This window comes from Nycticebus coucang, chromosome 1 (assembly GCF_027406575.1).
Source record: "Nycticebus coucang isolate mNycCou1 chromosome 1, mNycCou1.pri, whole genome shotgun sequence".
NCBI lineage: Eukaryota > Metazoa > Chordata > Mammalia > Primates > Lorisidae > Nycticebus > Nycticebus coucang.
In genome coordinates this window covers 152,780,276-152,803,655 of record NC_069780.1, presented here as the reverse complement: position 1 = coordinate 152,803,655, position 23,380 = coordinate 152,780,276, and the positions used below count along the sequence as shown (strand labels likewise).

General features: G+C 39.9%; 1 protein-coding gene and 1 non-coding gene across 4 annotated transcripts in view; one reads left to right on the top strand and one right to left on the bottom strand.

Moving 5' to 3' along the window:
• The window catches only part of CDC20B (cell division cycle 20B), a 66,082-nt gene that overhangs the window by 18,083 nt on the left and 24,619 nt on the right, over positions 1-23,380 (bottom strand). For all 3 annotated transcript variants that reach the window (XM_053590592.1, XM_053590595.1, XM_053590597.1), the window contains exons 3-5: positions 20,718-20,848; positions 17,283-17,376; positions 12,442-12,558 (exon numbers count right to left, since the gene is read on the bottom strand). In XM_053590592.1, the coding sequence (XP_053446567.1) occupies positions 12,442-12,558; positions 17,283-17,376; positions 20,718-20,848 (342 nt within the window). The remainder of the gene's footprint in view (positions 1-12,441; positions 12,559-17,282; positions 17,377-20,717; positions 20,849-23,380) is intronic.
• On the top strand, positions 19,404-19,531 carry LOC128593302 (small nucleolar RNA SNORA19). The gene has a single exon (XR_008382320.1). It is a non-coding gene; the product is annotated as a small nucleolar RNA SNORA19 (small nucleolar RNA).

The following is a 23,380-nucleotide window of genomic DNA, read 5'->3' as shown; positions in this document are numbered from 1 at the left end:
AGAACTTGGCAGATTAATCTACCATCATTTGTACACATGAACTTCATCTGAAATCACTAAAGATTGAAAGTACATAATTCTTATGGAGACATCCTTGGACCTAGGATAGCTAAGAGATGCCACCATCATATCTAACCAAACACAAACCAACTAGGATATATCTAGAGAGGTAGTGACTTACTTATAGTATCTAGAAATTCTCAGCAGTATTCTCTAGCTTCTACTAACAAGAACACTTTGGCAGCTAAAAAAAACCATGTTTGGGTGATCACTTATTAAAGTTGCATACCAATGGGGGGGGTCAGGGACAGTTAGTTTTTGCATGTCCCTGACCCCCCCCTTCCCCATTAGTTTGTGACTGTTAAAATATACCCTTTTTTATTTTTTAAAGAAACCAGGTCTTACTCTGTCACCCAGGTTGGAGTGTGCTAGTGTTGAGTATAGCTCATTGGAACTCCTGGACTTAAGCAATCCTCCTGCCTCAGTCCCTCCACTGGGACTATAGGCATGCACCATTATGACTGATTAATTACTCTTAGAAACATGGTCTCACTATGCGAGGCAGGCTGGTTTTGAACTCTGGGCTGCAAGTGATCCTCTTACCTTGGCCTCCCAAAGTGCTAGGATTACAGGCATGAGCCAGCATGCCTGGCCCTATATTTTCTTTCTTTCTTTTTATTTCTTTATTTCTTTTTAATTTTTATTAAATCATAACTGTATACATTTATGGGGTACAATGTGATGATTTGATATACAATGTGGAATGTTTAAATCAATTAACATAACAATCACCTCGCTTACTTACCTTTGAGGTAAGACATTTATAATACACTCTTAGTTGTTTTGAAATGTACCCTTGCATTGTGCACATTAGGTAAGATCCCACCAAATAGCCTCCCTCTACGCACCCTCCCCATTCATCTCCCCTCTTTCTTTCTGGACTATCTTTGTGTTTTAGCACTCCAATGAATATGTAAGTATATCTATTTTGGTTTCATAATAGTATTGAGTGCACTGGATACTTTTTTTCCCTTTTTTTTTTGAGACAGAGCCTCATTATGTCATCCTTGGTAGAGTGCTGTGACATCACAGCTCACAATAACCTCAAACTCTTAGGCTTAAGCAATTCTCTTGCCTCAGCCTCCCAAGTAGCTGGGACTACAGGCACCCACCACAATGCTCAGCTATTTTATGTTGTAGTTGTCATTGTTGGTTAGCAGGCCCTGACCAGGTTTGAACCCACCAGCCCCAGTGTATGTGGCCAGCACCCTAACCACTGAGCTACAGGCACCGAGCCTTTTTTTTCCACTCTTGAGATACTTTACTGAGAAAAATATGTTCCAGCTCCATCTACATGAACATAAAAGATGGAAAGTCTCACTCTTTTATGGCTGCATAGTATTCCATGGTATACATATACCACAATTTGTTTATCCATTCATGGGTTGATGGGCATTTAGGCTGCTTCCATGACTTGGCTATTGTGAATTGGGCTGCAATAAACATTTTGGTGCAAATGTCTTTATTGTGAAATGATTTTTGTTCATCTGGGTAGATATCTAGTAATTATATCGCGGGATCAAACGGTAGTTCAACTTTTAATCCCTTGAAAATTCTCCATACTTCTTTCCAAAGGAGCTGTTTTGTTTGCAGTTCCATCAGCAGTGCAGAAGTGTTTCTTTCTCTCCACATCCATGCCAACATCTGCAGTTTGGGGATTTTATAATGTGGGCTAATCTTACTGGGGTTAGATGCTATCTAATGGTGTTGATTTGGTGGTTTTGATTTGCAGTTTTCTGATAATTAAAGATGATGAGAATTTTTTCATGTGTTTGTAGGTCATGCACCTGTCATCTTCAGAGAAGTTTCTGTTCAAGTCTCTTGCCCACAAAGAAATGGGGTTGTTTGTTCTTTTCTTGTTGATTAATTTGAGTTCTCTGAGGATTCTACCCTGTTTCCTATTTTAAGGTGTGCTCGCAAAGATCACTAGGTCTTATTTTCAGGGGACATCTTATCTTTCCTGTAAGTAGGTCTTATTTTCAGAGGATGTCTTATTTTCGGGAAAACAGGGTAGTTATCAGACCTTTGTCAGAAACACAATCTGCAAAAATCTTCTCCCATTCTGAAGGCTTTCTGTTTCTTTACTTACAGTGCCCTTAGCTGTGCAGAAGCTTGTTAGCTTCATCAGCCTATTTTATTTCTTATCAAATAGAAACTCCTATGCTGATTTACATACATTAATACAAAACTATGATGCATGCCAGTTCCACTAGAGTGGTTTAAACCCCTACAATACATCCCTCCCCCTGATAGCAACTATAAACTTGGACAAAATATAAAAAAAAAAAAACCCTGAAGATCCTGAACAGCAAGCAAAAACAGGTAAACTCAGTAAGTTAGTCAAAACCTAGAGAAGCAATCTGCCCAGGGGTTAATTGCCACCTTTTTTCTCATATGGCCTGAAAGCAGTGATGGAGTAGCACCTGCAGCTAAGACTCTGATAGAGAAGCCACCATCTTCCTGGTCAAAGGAACCCAAGAAAGGAGGCTGAGGTGGCCAGTATGTGGGGAAGTCCTGGAGAGGAGAGAGTCACCGGAAGGAATCCTCACATTATGAGTGATTATGAGTATACTCACATGCATCAAAGCCTTACCCCTACCTAAATAATTTAGGTGCAGAGGAGACTCAAATTAACTTAGCAAAGGCTTTATGAACTGCACTGAAATTTTAAACAGCCATAGAAGTCTCAGCCTAGATTCTGAGAAGTACATGAGGATCAGACCAAACCAGTATAATCAAAGCTTAAAAAACTAGTCTACAATTCTAAACAACACAAAACTTACTAAATGATCCTAACTAGAGAAAAAAAAAAAACAACGTTTTCCACAGGACTCCATGAATACAATATAACATCTACAAAGTCCAGGACACAATTCAAAATTACTAAACAAATGGAAAGGGAAAATATAATAGATGAAAATCTCAAGATGATCTTATAGATATTATCGAAGACTTTAAAGCAGCTATTATATTTTCTGAGACAAAGAAAAATACACTTGAAATGAATGAAAAAACATGAAACTTTGGCAGAGAAATTGAAAACAGAAACTGTTTTCCATATAAAGAAAATAGAAATTAGAAAACAAAACTCTAAAATAAATAGAAGCTATAAAACCATAAAATGCCTAGCAGGCCAGATCGCCTACAGGGCGTGCAGCGCCACACCAGAGCCGCCACTCCCATTACCAAGGCAACCTTGGCCCCTCCTCCCTGCTGGTGGGATCGTCTGTCCACGCCATTTTCAAACTTCTATACCTCCGGAGCCTGTGGTGGGGAGAAAGAACAAGGGAGGAAGGCTCATCCTGTGGGTGGTGGGGCTGTAGAAGGAGGAGTGCCGAGTTGAAAACAACACTGAAAAAGAATACACGTGACATAGCTGATCTCAAATTTCTAAATAACAAACATGTTCATAGACTCAACCTTTTGGACAAAGAGAACAAAGCTAAGAATGAAAAAATTCAACAACTTCAAGAAAAGAATTGGCAAGGTGTAGTACAAACTCTGGAGGCTCCCGTCCAGAAGGAGAGTTAAAGGACAGAAATTTAGCAAGTAACCTGGTGGATTAGAGCTGCACCAAGATAGAAGGTTGAAGTACGCACATCAACACCACTGAGGTGAGCTGCGACACCAAGGAATATAAACAAAAGGTACAAAATACATCAACAGCGGACAGGAGTCCCCTCCCCCATGAGAACGGCTCAGAGTGCCCCACAAACAAATGAGCAGAGTTCAAAAGTCCTCCCACTACACTCCAAGGGAGAGACCCTCTAAAAACTGGACCTACCTTCCTTACTAGGGTGTCGCGGCATTCTCCTGCCAGGCATAAAACTGTATATATTCTCTACCTGCAATTCTGAGCTCCCAGCACTCCCCTCTACTCTCACTCTGAGGTCTGGAGGCCTGTCCCCCAGGAGTCCAGATTCTTGGGTGATTTCTCGAGGGGTGTGGACAGGGGCTAGACTGCAGCTGGTCAGTGCTGATTCTGCAGCACGGGAGTGAGGAGAGGACGGTCGGCTGAGAGGGAACAACGCGGGAGTGGTGGTGGCCCGAGGTGCAGAACAACAGCCGTTTTTGGCAACAATAGGGCTCACTCCCGGATATTCCGAAGCCACACCCCCTGTCTCCCTGGGCAACCACAGGAGGCCGGGCATCTTCTCAGGTGGCAACCACCACGGAACAGATCTGGGATGAAACGCAGGCCCCATGAATAAAGGGTTTGCCTGACGTGGTACCAGCCTGGGTGGAGCGCGGGGACTAGGAAACACCCATGCAGAACCAGGAAATTCCCAGGGTGGGGCTCAACCAGAGGACCGCTTTACTGAGCCTAAGACGCACCTGGCCTTCAGGGGATCGTCAGCCTATAGACAAAGGAAGGCAGGAGGCTAGAACTGACAGCTAACTGAATACAAACCTGCAGGAGCAAAGACAGGGCCTGAGGCGCAGGCTCTGGGAACTCAAAACAGCTTCTCTTCTGCAGGGGAATTTAGCAGGGACAGAAACAATGCCCACAAAGTTGTTCTGTTCTGTCAGTAACATCAATCAGGGCGGGGCTGGAACTGAGTGAACACCCCTCAGCCTCCATCAAGTGCCCGAGGTTGTCAGGCCTGCTGGATAGAGGCAGAGCGCAGTGGCCTGGCTGAGCAGATATAGATTTCCTTGTGATTCAGGCAGGTGCAAACCCATGGAGTATCTGTTCAATAGAGGAAACTGGGTCACAGCCCTGCGTGGCTATCAGTGACTGGGTGTGACAGAGGTGCAAGGTGGGGAAGGAGGCATCGACCTTCTCAGACTAATCTATTTGCTGGGTGGGTCCTCCTGACTTCACAGAGCACTGGAACAAGCCATATCAGAGTTGTCACCAGACCCCTGCGATCCAGTTTCCAGAGACCTTTTAAACTCTCCCACCTGAGACAGGAGCTGACTGAGAATTGATTTGGACCTTTTAAACTGTTCCAATCACCCGAGGACTATTGCAGTGGTGCCCTGAGTGCGTGGTTGTAGGAAGGTTTGATTTTCCTTTTCCAATTATTGCCTGTGGGGGACGGGCTGACTTAATTGCTGGTATTTCTCCACAGCTGAGACTTCAACCCAGAGTAACTGTTGCACTAGGGTCGGACAGAGACCAGCTAAAAACAAGACAAAACCACTTAGCCCCACCACACCAAACAGATCCCCAGTTTCTCAGGCCATAGCACTGTACGGGTCCTCGACAAAGCTCCAGGGGAAAAAATCAAATGGTGTAAAACAATCATGGGGCGGAATCAGCGGAAAAACTCTGGTAACATGAATAACCAGAATAGATCAAACCCCCCCCAAAGAAAGATATGGCAGATGTAACTGAAGATCCCATTCATAAACAGCTGGCCGAGATGTCAGAAATCGAATTCAGAATTTGGATTGCAAACAAGATTAATAAAATGGAGAAAAATTTGGAATTAGAAATTCAAGGACCAATTCAAAAGTTGGAATTAGAAATTCAAGGAGAAATTCAAAAGTTGTCTCAAGAATTTAATGAATTTAAAGACAAAACCACCAAAGATTTTGACGCACTGAAGCAAGAATTTGCAGTCCTCAAAGATCTGAAAAATACAGTAGAATCCCTCAGTAACAGAGTGGAGCAAGCAGAAGAAAGGATTTCCGACATTGAAGACAAAGCCTTTGAATGCTCCCAAACTCTCAAAGAGGAAGAGAAATGGAGAGCAAAAATGGATCATTCTCTCAGAGAGTTCTGGGATAATTCGAAGAAGGCTAATATCTGCCTCATTGGAATCCCTGAAAGTGATGAAGTGGCCTCGCAAGGCACAGAGGTCCGTCTCCATGAAATTATGAAAGAGAATTTTCCAGACATGCCTAGAGATTCTCAAATTCAGATAGCACACAGTTTCAGAGCCTCAGCATGACTCAATCCGAATAAGACATCCCCCAGGCATATCATAATTAACTTCACTAAAGTTAATATGAAGGAGAAAATTCTGAAAGCAGCCAGACGTAAGAAATCCATTACCTACAAAGAGAAGAATATTAGAATGACTGCAGATCTCTCTGCTGAAACTTTTCAAGTGAGAAGAGGGTGGTCATCGACTTTTAATCTCCTAAAGCAAAATAACTTTCAACCCCGGATACTGTATCCAGCTAAACTGAGTTTCATTTATGATGGAGAAATTAAATACTTTAATGACATTCACATGTTGAAGAAATTAGCCATAACCAAACCAGCTCTTCAGGATATTCTCAGACCTGTCCTCCATAATGACCAGCCCAATCCTCTACCACAAAAGTAAACTCACTCAGAAACTTTTAATCAAACTCAAACTTTCACAGTGGCAAAAGGATTAAAAATGTCCACTGGACTTTCAAAAAACTCCATACCCAAAATTTTACCAGACTTATCAATATTCTCCACTAATGTGAACGGCTTAAACTATCCTCTAAAGAGGCACAGGTTAGCTGACTGGATACAAAAACTCAGGCCAGACATTCGCTGCATACAAGAGTCACATCTTACATTAAAAGATAAATATAGACTCAGGGTGAAAGGATGGTCGTCCATATTTCAGGCAAATGGTAATCAGAAAAAAGCAGGTGTTGCAATTCTATTTGCAGACACAATAGGCTTTAAACCAACAAAAGTAAGGAGGGATAAGAATGGTCACTTCATATTTGTTAAGGGTAATATTCAATATGATTAGATTTCAATGATTAATATCTATGCACCCAACCAAATGCACCTCAATTTATAAGAGAAACTCTAACAGACATGAGCAACTTGATTTCCTCCAGCTCCATAATAGTTGGAGATCTCAACAGTCCTTTGGCAGTGTTGGATAGATCCTCCAATAAGAAGCTGAGCAAACAAATTTTAGATTTAAACCTAACCGTCCAACATTTGGATTTAGCAGACATCTACAGAACATTTCATCCCAACAAAACTGAACACACATACTTCTCATCAGCCCATGGAACATATTCCAAAATTGATCACATCTTAGGTCACAAGTCTAACCTCAGTAAATTTAAAGGAATAGAAATTATTATTTGCATCTTCTTGGACCACCATGGAATAAAAGTTGAACTCAGTAACAACAGGAATCTGCATACTCATACAAAAACATGGAAGTTAAATAACCTTATGCTGAATGATAGCTGAGGCAGAGATGAGATTAAGAAGGAAATTGCCAAATTTTTGGAACAAAACGACAATGAAGACACAAATTATCAGAACCTCTGGGATACCACAAAGGCAGTCCTAAGAGGGAAATTTATAGCACTACAAGCCTTCCTCAAGAGAACGGAAAGAGAGGAAGTTAACGACTTAGTGGGACATTTCAAGCAACTGGAAAAAAAAGAATATTTCAACCCCAAACCCAGATGAAAAGAAATAACCAAAATTAGAGCAGAATTAAATGAAATTGAAAACAAAAGAATTATACAACAGATCAATAAATCAAAAAGTTGGTTTTTCGAAAAGGTGAATAAAATAGATAAACCTTTGGCTAACGTAACGAGGAAAAAAAGAGTAAAATCTCTAATCTCATCAATCAGAAACGACAAAGATGAAATAACAACAGACTCCTGTGAAATTCAAAAAATCCTTAATGAATATTGCAAGAAAGTTTATTCTCAGAAATATGAAAATCTGAAGGAAATTGACCAATACTTGGAAGCACGTCACCTTCCAAGACTTAGCCAGAATCAGGTAGAAATGTGGAACAGGCCAATATCAAGTTCAGAAACAGCATACCCATACAAAATCTCCCTAAAAAGAAAAGCCTGGGACCAGATGGCTTCACGTCAGAATTCTACCAAACCTTTAAAGAGGAACTAGTACCTATATTACTCAACCTGTTCCAAAATGTAGAAAAAGAAGGAAGACTACCCAACATGTTCTATGAAGCAAACATCACCCTGATCCCCAAACCAGGAAAGGACCCAACAAGAAAAGAAAATTATCGACCAATATCACTAATGAATATAGATGCAAAAATATTCAACAAGATCCTCACAAACAGAATCCAGCAACACATCAAACAAATTATACATCATGACCAAGTTGGTTTTATCCCAGGGTCTCAAGGCTGGTTCGATATACATAAATCTATAAATATAATTCAGCACATAAACAAATTAAAAAACAAAGACCCTATGATTCTCTCAATTGATGCAGAAAAAGCTTTTGATAATATCCAGCATCCCTTCATGATCAGAACACTTAAGAAAATTGGTACAGAAGGGACATTTCTTAAACTGATAGAGGCCATCTACAGCAAACCCACAGCCAGTATCGTATTGAATGGAGTTAAATTGAAATCATTTCCACTCAGATCAGGAACCAGACAAGGCTGCCCATTGTCTCCACTACTCTTTAACATTGTAATGGAAGTTTTAGCCATCGCAATTAGGGAAGAAAAGGTGATCAAGGGTATCCACATAGGGTCAGAAGAAATCAAACTTTCGCTCTTTGCAGATGATATGATTGTATATCTGGAAAACACCAGGGATTCTACTACAAAACTCTTAGAAGTGATCAAGGAATACAGCAGCGTCTCAGGTTACCAAATCAACATGCATAAATCGGTAGCCTTTATATATACCAACAATAGTCAAGCTGAAAAAACAGTTAAGGACTTTTCCATTCACAGTAGTGCCAAAGAAGATGAAATATTTGGGAGTTTATCTAACAAAGGACGTGAAAGATCTCTATAAAGAGAACTATGAAACTCTAAGAAAAGAAATAGCTGAAAATGTTAACAAATGGAAAAACATACCATGCTCATAGCTGGGAGGAATCAACATTGTTAAAATGTCCATACTACCCAAAGCAATATACAATTTTAATGCAATCCCTATTAAAGCTCCACTGTCATACTTTAAAGATCTTGAATTAATAATAGTTCGTTTTATATAGAATTAGAAAAAACCTCGAATAGCCAAGATGCTACTCAAAAATAAAAACAAAGCAGGAGGAATCACACCACCAGACCTCAGACTATACCATAAATCGATAGTGAACAAAACAGCATGGTACTGGCACAAAAACAGAGAAGAAGATGTCTGAAACAGAATAGAGAACCAAGAGATGAATCCAGCTACTTATCGTTTTTTGATCTTTGACAAGCCAATTAAAAACATTCAGTGGGGAAAAGATTCCCTATTTAACAAATGGTGCTGGGTGAACTGGCTGGCAACCTGTAGAAGATTGAAACTGGACCCACACCTTTCACCATTAACTAAGATAGACTCTCACTGGATAAAAGATTTAAACTTAAGACATGAAACTATAAAAATACTTGAAGAAAGTGCAGGGAAAACTCTTGAATTCGGCCTGGGCAAATATTTTATAAGGAGGACCCCCCAGGCAATTGAAGCAGCTTCAAAAATACACTACTGGGACCTGATCAAACTAAAAAGCTTCTGCACAGCCAAGAACACAGTAAGTAAAGCAAGCAAACAGCCCTCAGAATGGGAAAAGATATTTGTAGGTTATACCTCCAACAAAGGTTTAATAACCAGAATCTACAGAGAACTCAAACTATAAGCAAGAAAAGAACAAGTGATCCCATCGCAGGCTGGGCAAGGGACTTGAAGAGAAACTTCTCTGAAGAAGACAGGTGCACAGCCTACAGACATAGGAAAAAATGCTCATCATCTTTAATCATCAGAGAAATGCAAATCAAAACTACTTTGAGATATCATCTAAGTCCAGTAAGATTAGCCCATATCACAAAAGCCCAAGACCAGAGATGTTGGCATGGATGTGGAGAAAAGGGAACACTTCTACACTGCTGGTGGGAATGCAAATTAATACATTCCTTTTGGAAAGATCTTTGGAGAACACTTGGACATCTAAAATAGATCTGCTATTCAGTCCTATAATTCCTCTACTAGGTATATACCCAGAAGACCAAAAATCACATTATAACAAAGATATTTGTACCAGAATGTTTATTGCAGCCCAATTCATAATCGCCAAGTCATGGAAAAAGCCCAAGTGCCCATCGATCCACGAATGGATTAATAAATTGTGGTATATGTACACCATGGAATATTATGCAGCCTTAAAGAAAGATGGAGACTTTACCTCTTTCATGTTTACATGGATGGAGCTGGAACATATTCTTCTTAGGAAAGTATCTCAAGAATGGAAGAAAAAGTATCCAATGTACTCAGCCCTACTATGAAACTAATTTATGGCTTTCACATGAAAGGTGTAACCCAGTTATAACCTAAGAATAGGGGGAAGGGCGAGAGGAGGAGAGAGAGGGGGGAGGATGGACAGAGGGACGTTGATTGGTGGGATTACACTTGCGATGCATCTTATAAGGGTACATGTGAAACTCACTAAATGTAGAATATAAATGTCTTAACACAATAACTAAGAAAATGCCAGGAAGGCTATGTTAACCCCCATGATGAAAATATGTCAAATGGTATATAAAACCAGTGTATGGTGCCACATGACTGCAAAAAAAAAAGAAAGAAAGAAAAATCAAAGAGAAGTCTTCGCCAACAGACTTGCAGATCTGCAAGAAATGCTAAAGGGATCTCTTCAGACTAAAGGGAAATCATATGAGAGGGAAACTTGGATCTTCAGGAATGAAGAAAAATATTGGAATTGGTAAATATTCAGCGAAATGCAAAGGACCATTTTCCCTTCTTAAGCTATTTAGAATACTTTCAAAGTTTTACTTTTTATTTATTTATTTATTTTGAGACAGAGTCTTAAGTTGTCACCCTGGGTAGAGTGCTGTGGCATCATAGCTCACAGCAACCTTCAACTCAGGCTCAAGTGATCCTCTTGTCTTAGTTTTTCTATTTTTAGTAGAGACAGGGTCTCACTTTTGCTCAGACTGGTTTCAAACTTATGAGCTCAAGCCATCCACCCGCCTCAGCCTCCCTGAGTGCTAAGATTACAGGCATGAGCCACCATGCCCAGCCCCAAGTTTTACTTTTTAAAATAAAATTTATAAGAGTGATGGGTTTATAATGTATGTAGACTGATGTAAAACACCTGACAATTACAGTAACCTATGAAACAGCTGAGGAGTTGGGGAGACCTACGTGATTGCAAGATTTTTATGTATTGTGTGAAGAGTGCAGTAGTAACCCTAAGTAGACTTAGCAAGTTTAGATTACATTGTAAACCCTAGAGCAGTGGTTCTCAACCTTCCTAATGCTGTGACCCTTTAATACAGTTCCTCATGTTGTGGTGACCCCCACCACAGAGCCAGTCTCCTTCCCTCTGCTCCTCTCTCCCTCATCCAGAGAGCTCACACTGCTCCTGGTTTCAACTTCAATCATCTAACCTACACACTAGTCCATCTTCTTTTTCAACTACCAGCTTCACCTCTATTGACCTGCCAAGCCTATTCTGTGTCTCACTGTCTCCTCTAAGGTAACATTCCAAGAACAGTCTTCCTTCTCCAAACCATCTCTCCTGTCAACCTATCTTCCCAGTGACATCACCTTCTTCCTGCTTCAAAAACTTGGAATAATCTTAAATTCATTTCTCATTCCAGATATTTTTTCCTTATAAAGGGGGGGGGAAAGCTCTTACTCTTAGAAAGTGTGTTTCTAAATGCATTCTACATATTCTGCCATGAATTTTCCTTTTATGTTTCTCTTAGTCAACAACTCCAAGATAAATCTAAAGTTCTACACCTGATCTTCCAAACAGCCACAAAGCAATACAAATCTCACTTTCTAAATTTGAATTTTTCCATAATCTGTTTTTCACCAGTCCCCAGTGTATCCTCTCCATTGCCATCAATTATCATTCATTACCAACATCTTGGCTTACTCATACTGCAATACCAAAAATGGTCTTTCTTCTCCTGTCCACCTCTACCCCCAAGTCTTACCAATCTTTCAAGACCCAGCTTAAGTCTGAATATCTCCAAGAAGTCTTTCTGGATGAACCCAGAGTTCACTTAGCTCCTTGTGAGCAGGCTATTCCCCATGATCCATAATTTATAGTCTACATTGGCACGTTGGTATTGGTTCCATGTAGGTTAGTCCTGTCTTCCAAACTAGATTACAAGCTAGGCACATAATAAGCAGACCCAAAGTAGTTGTTTGCTTCAATTTACCACTGTTAAAAGTATGTATGTTAGAATAGACCACTGTTAGTACAGTTCATTCTAATACAGTAACACAAAATGTGTATTTCTCACACCCTACCAACATTAACAGTACTCATTCCTGAACATGAAAGTTGCACAAGGAAAAACCAACTATATTAATCATTTTTGCACAGTGCACCATCTGGACATGAGTCATGAGGACCATCTGGCTCTTCCATAATCAAATTTCAAGTTGATGCCAAAGCACAGGATGTATTTTGTCATTTCAACTTTTCAATTCATAATCTAAATCATAACTTACAGTAGTCATTTCGAAGACCAGTAAGATGAATCTTCACCTCTGGTTGGGTCTTGGAATACTTTACATCATTAAACCTTTTAAAATAGAAGGATTCCTCTCTGACTCCATCTCTGCAGCCTACAAGAAAAAAATACTTCTACACATTTCCATTATCCTGAAAATATAATATTTATCCTGTGGGCATTGAAAAATAACGGGGCAAGACATGAAGAGGGACTTTACCTAACAATTCCAATCAGTGTAACCTGGCTTATTGTACCCTCAATGAATCCCCAACAATAAACAAAAAGAAAAGAAAAATAACATTAACCTATAAAGATTAATTACATGGGGGAAAAAAGTGGTCATCATGATATGTGTACAACTATAATACCAAAAGCAGGAGAAGAAAGGGAATGAAGAACATACTAGTATTAATTTAAACAGAAATATTGAAAACTTTATTCAATGGCACATTCTAATAAAAAGCACACATGAATGCCAGATCTAAACATAGATGACAGATCTTGTGGGAAGCATGCAGAGATACTATGTGATGTTTTGAATATTTATTCTCCATTTGAGATCTTAAAACCAAAGCAAATTGCATATCATACCAACACCCACTTGGTATACATAAGTCCTACTCTTGAGTCTTTGTCAATAAATATCTATTGATTCATTCATGTTTAGCTATTTTCCTCGCTATTCTGTACCAGACCACATAAAGTTACTACTTTTAGTTGGTTTTACCCATGACTATCTGAGGTCTGGACTATGTCTTTCGCTCAGTTTTAAGTTCTCATCAAAAGACCCCACTAAGTTCAAAGCACAGGCCGCTGTCTTTTCTTTTCCAACCACTTGGTTTGTGATCAAACTGAGAATGAAGTAATCAGTGGAAACCAAGACCACTCAGGTGACTTGTGGTGTCTACGACCAGATGGCTTCTGATAAAAGCATGAGAGCTTCACAATGCTGCACCAAGATGTTACTCATAAATTCCTGCCTCAGTGTTAACTGTGAAAACCTGCAGTTGTGAGCAGAATACAAAGTTACTAAAAGTACTCAGGCCTGCTAATAAAGAATCACTAAAGGTTGAAAGAAATGATATCCAAAGAATTAAAAAAAAAAAAAAAAAAACCTCCTGGAATTTCCTACCAATTTTGCTATGAACCTAAAACAGCTCTAAGAAATCATGTATATTTTATATTATATATATGTGTGTGTATATATTTTATTTGTATTTATATGTGTGTGTATCTCTTATATATGTATTTTTTCATATATACATTTTATGTAGGATATCAGAAGCTTCTCTCTCTGGCTTTATAGGACATATATTTTATTTTAAGTCAAATATCAACGTCTTACAAAACAAAAACATGTTGCTGGTTAGATCAAAAGATAAGAAAGCTGAGAGAAGACATGTCCCCAAACACTTTATTTTGCTTCTACAAAAATACCATTCTAAAGAAAGGATAAAGTTCATGCTCTCATCCCAAGCATACATTCCCAAACTCCAAAAAGAACATTCAGAAGGCCTGAAATTTTGTCCCCATCTTTATTCATCTAACTCTATTGTTTGCCCCTTTTTACTCCTGGGGAGAAGGGGCCTGAATAGCAAACATGAACAAAGAAAGTTCTAGAAGGTAAAAGTGTTATTTATGTATTATCTATATAATTGTTTTTAATTTCCAAAAATAAAAAGTAAGACAGCAAATAAAAACAAAGGATACTTAAATGATGAAGATTTTCTCTCTTCTTGTTCATATTTATATTCAATAGTCTTTCAAAGAACCTCGTAGATTTGCTTACCAGAACTCATCCCATAGGGAAAAGTAATAGGCGAGTTTCCTAGACATTCATGAAGTGAATCACTAATTCTCTCAACAAGTTTCTCACACAGGAATCAGGCTTCTCAATCAGTTCTTTTCCAGCCTTGATAACAATCTTATGAATAACACAAAGACATCCAGAACAGAAGGAGAAGGAAGGAAGGAGAGCACATGGGGCACAGGGTGAAAAGATTTTGGGAGCTCTAATGCCCCTGGAATGAGGACCTTGTGTAAACGGCCACAGGCATTCTCTCTCCACTGCATGGCTGCCTGACACATGCATAACATCCCCACCCAAAGTTTCCTACCAGCTTTGGACCCTCCAGGTACACCTGAAAGTCAAGGAGCCAGCTACTATGAGGTTTCAGAGTCTTAGCAGATAAGGATAAATCATGAAGAAATACTGTACCCGGATAAAATTTGTCCCAGTGATTAACTATTAATCGGTTACTTGGCTTACATGGAATCCATTTCATACTTGAGTCCTCTTAAAAGAATCAGTAACAATGTCCTACATAGAATATTTCAAGTTGCTACCCATTAGTCTCTACCTCCAACATCCTCTCCTTCAAGTCCTCAGCCCTACCATTAAAGACGGGATCCAATGCAGATGTTATAGACTAGCAAACCAACTGGGAGGAATGGCCACCTAAGTTTTTTCTTCTGGCTTCTTATTTTCAACGTAAATAACAGCAAATGACTTTTTTAAGAGGTGAAGACAGAAAAACAAAGATTAAATATAGTCCTAGACAAAGGAGTAAATATTGTAGGAGGCAAGAGATTAAAACAACTTTCTGGAAAATGTATAAAGTAGATTGACAACTGACCAGGAAGAGCATAAGCACTACCTCTCAAGTGCCCACAGACGGAGATGGGGAAGAGAAGCAAGCTGATTTGTCTTGCAAAACCCCCAGCCTCAGAGTCACCAAGGAAGTTGAGAGTTAGATGGGATAGTAGAAAAACTGTCAGGTTCCCGCACACCTTGCACGAACAGGTAAATACACACACATATATGCATAAACCACAAGAAACGGGTGTTTATTAATAATAAATAATAAAATTAATTAATTAATAAAAAGCGACCACCTCTTAACTCAATAGCACCAGGTACTATGGGGATATATGCGGCTAAAAAAACAGATTTTGAGTAAAAATCTTTACACTGAATCTACCCTAGTGCTCTTCAACCTAGTAAAGGAGGACTAAGCTCTTTACCCTAGTACTATTTCTAAAACACCACACATTTCAGGAAAGTTTTTATTCTAAAAGAGAGAAGCCAAAGCAAATGGGGCTGGGAGGAAGAGAAAAGCAAAGGAAAGAAAGACAATTCAGGGAGCACAGGAATCCTTCCAGAAGCCTATGAAATAATGTCATCAGGGAAGCAGGAGGACACCTGTAGTGTGTTCACAAAGTATGGATAAGATCCTGTAAAAAAAAAAAAAAAAAAAAAAAAGGAACAGAATAAAGAAATTGCTCTTAAAAAAATTACAAAGATAGCCAACATAAAAGGTTTAAGCACAAGGTTGATAGACAAAGTCAAGTAATCACTAGAAGGCAGGAAAAACAACAGCAAGGGTGAAATGAAAAATAGAACAGAAACACAAGAAAGTTGGAGCATCGGTCCAAAAGAAGCAACACAATAGTTTCAGAAAGAAAGAAATAAGAACAGTGAAGAAATCATAAAAGAACAATTAAAGAGACTTCCTAAGAACGATAGGGCATAGGTCTCCAAGATTGAAAAGCTCCACCAATGGACTTTTCATTCAAAATGAGGGGTATTTTTTAATTCCAAGCTTTACCATCGTGGAATTTTAGAACACGGGTGATAAGAGACATTTTGAAGAGCATCCAGAGAGTAAAAGCAAAGTATAGGAAATAAAAATAGCATATGACATCTCAGCCAGAGTAGATGCTAGAAAAAACAATACAGTAGATCAAACTGAGTCTAACTAGAATTCACAGCCAGGCAAACTCTGAATTGAGTGCAAGAACAAGGACACTGTCACACCAGCAAGCCCAGGAAGAGCACCACACAGCTGCTAGTAAACAGTGGATCTCGTGTTGGAGGAGAGGAGCCCCAGGGTCACAACTGCTCAGCTCAGCAGGCTCTGGGAGGGAGGTCTCCGTGGAGAAGAAGAAACCAGACAGAGCAAGGGAGTGCATGGAAAATGTTACTGATAGTTGTGGAACAAAACGTTGAACATTTAGAGGAAACACTAGTGATTTCACAAATACCCAGTACATGAAAAAGTAAGCAACTTTTAATTCTTATAAAAACAGTTAACTAGAAAAGATGCGTATTTGTATCATACTACTTAGCCTGGGTGTAGTACTTGCAGAGTAATGTGATGTAAACACTGACTACTAACTTTGCTTTTTCTAAGTGTGATAAAAACATGTCAAAAAACTGCAGAAACTCAGTGAGGCAGAAGGAGACTAAGTTTTTATCCACTGTGGTAGGAATAAAGTATGATAAAGTATGATAAGGTATGATAAAGTCCAAAATTATAAGAAATAGCAGTTCATCAATATTACTTAGAAAACAGATGTAAAGACCAGGACTAATGCTGGAAGAGCTAAGGGTGGTTGCCTCTAAAACACGGGACTTGGGAGTGGGATTAGTTAGGGCAACGATTATAAGAATTTTATAATTATGTTGACTTAGTCTTTTTTTTTTTTTTGAGACAGAGTCTTAAGTTGTCACCCTCGGTAGAGTGCTATGACATCATAGCTCACAGCAATCTCCAACTCCTGGGCTCAAGTGAACCTCTTGCCTCAGTTTTTCTATTTTTTTTAGTAGAGACAGGGTCTCACTTTTTGTTCAGGCTGATCTCAAACTAGTGAACTCAAGCCATCCACCCGCCTTGGCCTCCCAGAGTGCTAGGATTAAAGGCATGAGCCACTGTGCCCGGCCGACTTGGTCTTATAAATATTAAAAATGATATATTTTAAGATAAGGAAGAAATGAAGAAAGTGGGGAGAAAGAGGAGGATAGGAATGAAGGCGAACAAAGCCTTAGGCCCGTACCTTTCCAAACACACCGAGGTGGCTCACAAAGCTGCATTTTTCCATTAAGCTGCTGAAACACCTTCTGGGTTACAGATAGCTGTTTTAGGCATTTCTGAAAACAAAAACACATAAAGAGGATACTTCCTTAGAAATGTATATGTACATCTCGCAGTCACGACACATAACAGAGTTAGAGTGATAATTCATAAGACGTTCAAATTGAAGTCCATATTTTCAAATCTAACACCACAATAATTGCTATTATTTATTGCCTAAATACTGTGTAAAGAACAGTGTTGAGCATTTTATTTATTTTATTTTTTTATTTTTTAGAGACAGAGTCTCACTATGTCACCCTGGGTAGAGTGCCATGACGTCACAGCTCACAGCAAGCTCTAACTCTTGGGCTTAAGCAATTCTCTTGCCTCAGCCTCCCAAGTAGCTAGGACTATAGGCGCCCACCACAATGCCCGGCTATTTTTTGGTTGTAGTTGTCATTGTTGTTTTGGCAGGCCCAGGCTGGATTCGAACCCACCAGCTCCAGTGTATATGGCTGGCGCCCTAGCTGCTGAGCTACAGGCACCGAGCCGAGTGCTGAGCATTTCACATGTATCATTTCTAATGTCCCCCCAACAACTCCATATACCAGGTATTACTCAGCTACAACAAAATCCTTTTTTATTCTTCTAGCCTAAAACTTCATTTAGCCTATAAACCACAGGCCAGTCTTATCACCAAAGCCTGCAAAAACGGAAATGTCATGATATTTCTAGTACTCTCTAAAATTAGAAGGCCTCCCCATAATAATAAAGTTGAACATCAGCAGAACAACATTTTGCAAGAAAGATTTCTTTCAAGGAATGCCTCTGAGCACTTAACCCAAAGATAATCTCTCAATTTTTACTAAGATCTCTGGGCCTCGCCTCAATTTTCCTCATTAGTAATATGTTTTTACAGGACTAATCATCTTAAAGGTCCTTTTCCATTAACACCTCTACCCATTAGAAATAGGGACATCAGCTATTTAGGACGCTGAGGCAGGAGGATCTCTGGACCCCAGGAGTTTGAGGTTGCTGTAAGCTATGATGATGTAACCGTACTCTAGCTGGGGCAACAAAGTGAGATGCTCTGTCTCAAAAAAATTTAAAAAGAAAAAAAAAAATGGGAGAAATCAAGTTACAGAGATTTTAATTACTTGACTAAATTTCCATGACCACAAAAATGTGATTGATATGTCTTTGGGCCAATACGTAAGGATCATTTCTGGCTAGGCCTGGTGGTTCACATCTGTAATCCCAGCACTTTGGGAGGCCAAAGCAGGAGGCCCACTTGAGGCCAAGAGTTCAAGACCAACCTGGGCAAAATAGTGAGACCCTGTCTCTACAAAAAAATTTAAAAATTATCTGGGCATTGTGGTGTGTACCCATAGTCCCAGCTACTAAGGAGACTGAAGCAGAAGAATCTGTTTGAGCCCAGGAGCTTCCAGTTACAGTGAGCTATGATGACGCCACTGCACTCTAGCCAGGCAATAGTGCGAGAGCCTGTCATTAAAAAAAGTTTTAAATAAAGCACTTCTGACAGTCTTACATCCCACTTTGATCAATAACAGCTAGAAAAATTAGTAATAAGTGGAAAGAAAAGCACTTACTAGAATTTTCTGTAAACATAGTGATGAATAGTTAAAGCAGAGAATATTCTTTTTGGCTTCTTCACAACAATATATTTCTTCTTTTCTATTTTTAGAGATGAGGTCTTACTGTGTAGCCCAGGCTGGTCCTGAACGCCTGGTGTCAGGTAACCCTCCCACCTTGCTGGGATCACAGTCATGAATCAGCACGCCCCAGCTCTCATAAAAATGTATTTAATCTCACATGCATAACACTCACCAGGTCACCCTTATTCAGACAGAAGGCTCTCTGACAGGCATCTTTTGATGTTATGACACATAACAAGCATTGATAGTCAACAAATCATGGGTTTTTAGGTATTCAGGTAGAACAGTTAACCACAAGCAGGGTTTCTCGATCTCAGCACTACTGGCATTTGGCAGCAGATAATTTGTTGTGCAGGCTGTTCTGTGCATTTTGGCATGTTTAGCAGTGTCACTGGCCTTTACCCACTAGATGTCTTCTCCCTGGGTTGTCACCATCAAAAACAACATCCTTTTATGTGTGTGCAGTGTTATTTCTATGTGCTATACAAATAGTTGAAAGTTAATTAGCAGTATAACCCTAAATAGTAACGCTGCCAGTCTCCTTCAGACAAAAACTTTATAGAAAATAGTTAAAATGTGGTAAGTAAATAACAGGTCTTTATCTACAAATGATGTGACCATTTAGGTTTTTTGTTTTAGGAAACAAGGATTTGAAAAGATATGTTTGAGGGATAGTATAATACCTGCATGATGGTTCAGAGCAGACTTTGGAGTTCATAGCCTGGAATGCTAATTCCAGCTTCAGCAATGCTCTGTTAACACACATTATCTGAGCTTCAGGTTTTTTTCTTGGAATAAAATGGGCATGAATACTGCTTGCCATGACTGTCATGACATCGCATATAAAAAGTGCGAAGTAAATACTAGCTGTTATTAACCCTGTATTTTCTATGCATAAAAATTAAAAAAAAACAACACAACATCCTTAGACATTGTCAAACGCCCCCAGAGGAGTACAATCTCCCCCCAGTTGAGTACCACTAGTATAATTCCTAAAATGGCCTGTTGGCCAGTAGCTCTTCACAAAGTCACTTCTTCAGAATCTCCTGGTTAGCACAAAGCTGAGTAGAGCATGGTAGAGTGCATGCTTCAGCTCTGCGGTCCCAGGGCGCTCTTTCCTCAGGGAGATCTACTTATCACTTTAATTAGCTAGTGAACGTAGAGCTCACTTGAATTCTGAAGTGTCCCCAGCTATGCAGACTCTCATTGTGGACACACCCTGCAGATGGTCCTGAAAACCACACAAAGACCATACACGTTTACTATAAAGGTGAAGGCCTCGCTTTGTATCTTTACCACTCTCAAGTCATGACAACAAACACTCTGCACTGTGCAGCAAAACAGTTCCCATTATCCTCTGCCCAGTTTCTTTAGTGATCCGGAGGGCAGACCACATCACCAAATAGTGTGGCTGGGAATGGCCACAGCAAGAGTTCCTTTGGCTGAGAGGAAGCATTTCAAGGTTAAGTATAATTTTATTATATATTTAATCTTTGCCTTTCTGACAGTTACTGTCTTTTCCTTTTTTTGAATGGTCCTTTCTCATGTATTGGGGGGATATTTTCTTTCTTTTACAAAGTGGCTCTATTCGTGTTCTTCATCCACTCATTTTTTCTATCAGGAATCTGTCATTTTCTTATCGATTTGTAAGAGCAGCAAAGCAGTTCTTTCCTCAAGTTTGGACTTAGTTATCTGAGCTTCTCTAGAAACGGGATCTTTAGTTTTTTGTCTTTACCTACCTGTCCTTTTGAGGAAACATTTTCCTTCCAGCCTCTGTTGATTGCACAAGTTTCCTCGCAAAAATGGGGAGCAGAGTTGATTGTTTCAGAACTTCCCTTCATGGGAGTCTTCAGTGGTCCTTGGAAGGATCCTGCAAGAATGACATGGACCTTTGAATTTTTTTCAAAGCAAGATACTCACTTCGATTGGAGGTCTGGCCTTGTCATCTTTCACAGTAGAATAGAATATGAAGGCCCAGGCTCTGGCCTCTCCAAAATCCATGCAGGATCAAAGTCTTATCCAGAGCACTGGGTTTTCAAGTTTCTCACTCAATGAGACTCAGTGGCCTCAATGGTGGGAAGGAAATGCCAAGATTAAAGACCTGACTTCAACTGAAGCAGCAGCAGTGACAATGCTTCACCTCTGTATGGAAAGAACAGATTTGCACATTTGAAGAATGGAGAAAAACAATTGAATAGTTCAAAGTGATGGTGCAGAGAGTACCTGATGTGCTGAAGCTATGAGCATCCTGCCAGGAAATAACTACAGGGTACTGGCTTTGCCAAGCACACTCGCTCATGTGCTCACATTCACTACATGATCATGAGCAAATCTCTCCGGCTATCCCCCTTCCCATTTTAGAAACATGTTGTAAAGATAGTTTGGGAAGGCATTAGAGAAATACTTTCTAAATTAAAATAATAGGAAGATTTAGTATTATTTGCATCAATATTATTCATTTCTATTTTCCTCTCAAGAGTGAGAAAGCCCTTGACCAGACTTTTTTTGGTGTTGTTGTTGTCTCTCTCTGTCTCACTTTGTCACTCTTGGTAGAGTGCTGTGGAATCATAGCTCACAGCAAACTCAAACTCTTGGGCTCAAGTGATCCTCTTACTTCAGCCTCCTGAGTAGCTGTGACTACAGATGCCTACTACAATGCCCAGCTATTTTTTTTTTTTTTTTAGAGATTTGGGTCTTGCTTTGGCTCAAGCTGGTCTTGAACTCATGAGCTCAAGTGATCCACCTGCCTCAGCCTCCCCGAATGCTAGGATTACAGGTCTAAGTCTTGACCAGACTTTTAAGTGTATTGGAAACCTGTCAATCATCCTCTAAAACTAAATATCTGCCATATCACTTGTTCATCACAGGAGCCAAGAGACCATTATAAAATCTCGACCTTTCACCATGTGATAATCCCTTCTTCATTTGGACAACCATGGGCTTGATAAACTATCATTAATGTTCCTAGAGTTTGGCATCTCAAGTCCTAGGATATTCAAAATCTTAAGAGAAAAATGTTACATTTTTGGAGATGGAGAATAAAGATATGAAATGTTCCCCGAAGTTTTAGATCTTGCTCTTTGTCCTCAAAAACTAGTTATCCTTGCTTTCTTATGCTATATGTACAAGAGTATAGAGGAGAAAGGGCTGGCTCTCAGAACCTCAAATGAGGCAGAAAAAGCTGCAATTGGATGCTAGTACTGACAATCATCCCAGTTATAAACAAAGAGGTCAGCTCCACCACCTAAGGAAGCAGGGACAGAGCAGGACTGCAAATGAACCTCTCTTTGCATGTCCCTTCTGAAATGGGAGGATCTTCTGTCTGCTTTTCTGAAACAAAAAGAAAGAAACCCCACCAGCAAGCACTCAGAAACCAATGTAGCTGATTAATGCCTGGCATTAACTTAAGTATAAAATAGACATTCTTGTGAAATCTTTTGACTAACATCTGTCTCTTGCAATTCTGAATTTCTCGTGTAATGCTCTATTTTTAAAAAATCAGTAAGTGGGCAGCGCCTGTGGCTCAGTCGGTAGGGCGCCGGCCCCATATACCGAGGGTGACGGGTTCAAACCCAGCCCCGGCCAAACTGCAACCAAAAAATAGCTGGGTGTTGTGGCGGGCACCTGTAGTCCCAGCTACTCGGGAGGCTGAGGCAAGAGAATCGCTTAAGCCCATTAGTTGGAGGTTGCTGTGAGCTGTGTGAGGCCACGGCACTCTACCGAGGGCCATAAAGTGAGACTCTGTCTCTACAAAAAAAAAAAAAAAAATCAGTAAGTTTAGGGCCTAGAATGAAAAAGGAGTCCCTAATGTTAGCTAGAAATTCTTCTTAAACTGTCATCATCAAAACCGCCCCTCAGGGTAGCCCCTGTGGCTAAGTGAGTAGGGCGCTGGCCCCCCATATACCAAGGGTGGCGGGTTCGAACCCAGCCCTGGCCAAACTGCAACAAAAACTGCCCCTCAATTACCATAGGATCACAAAATACTTATTTTAGAAAATAGTCATCACAGTGCTCTTTCTGATAACCTGTATCTCTTGCTGCTTCAGTGAGCTGCTTTCAGTATTGAGATTTGTTCTTACACGGGAATTTCCTTGATTTGAAAAGACCCGGTCTCCCTTTCAGATGGCAGGACTGCAATGCCTCAGTGTCTAATCACTAAGCAGAGTTGTCACTGCTGCTAATGTTTGTCTAACTCAGAAAGCATGCTGATGGTGAAAGAATCACATGGCCTAGTTCTTACAAGGGAAGAAGAGGAATTAAATCACCCAGATGACAGCTGGCAATTTTTGCTTCTGCAGGATAGGAATAAAAATGGCTCTGTCCAAATGAGAATTACATATTCCAGAGAGAGAGCTTAGGTTGATCATGAACCACACTCATCCCAGCAGGGCTTGGTGCTCTT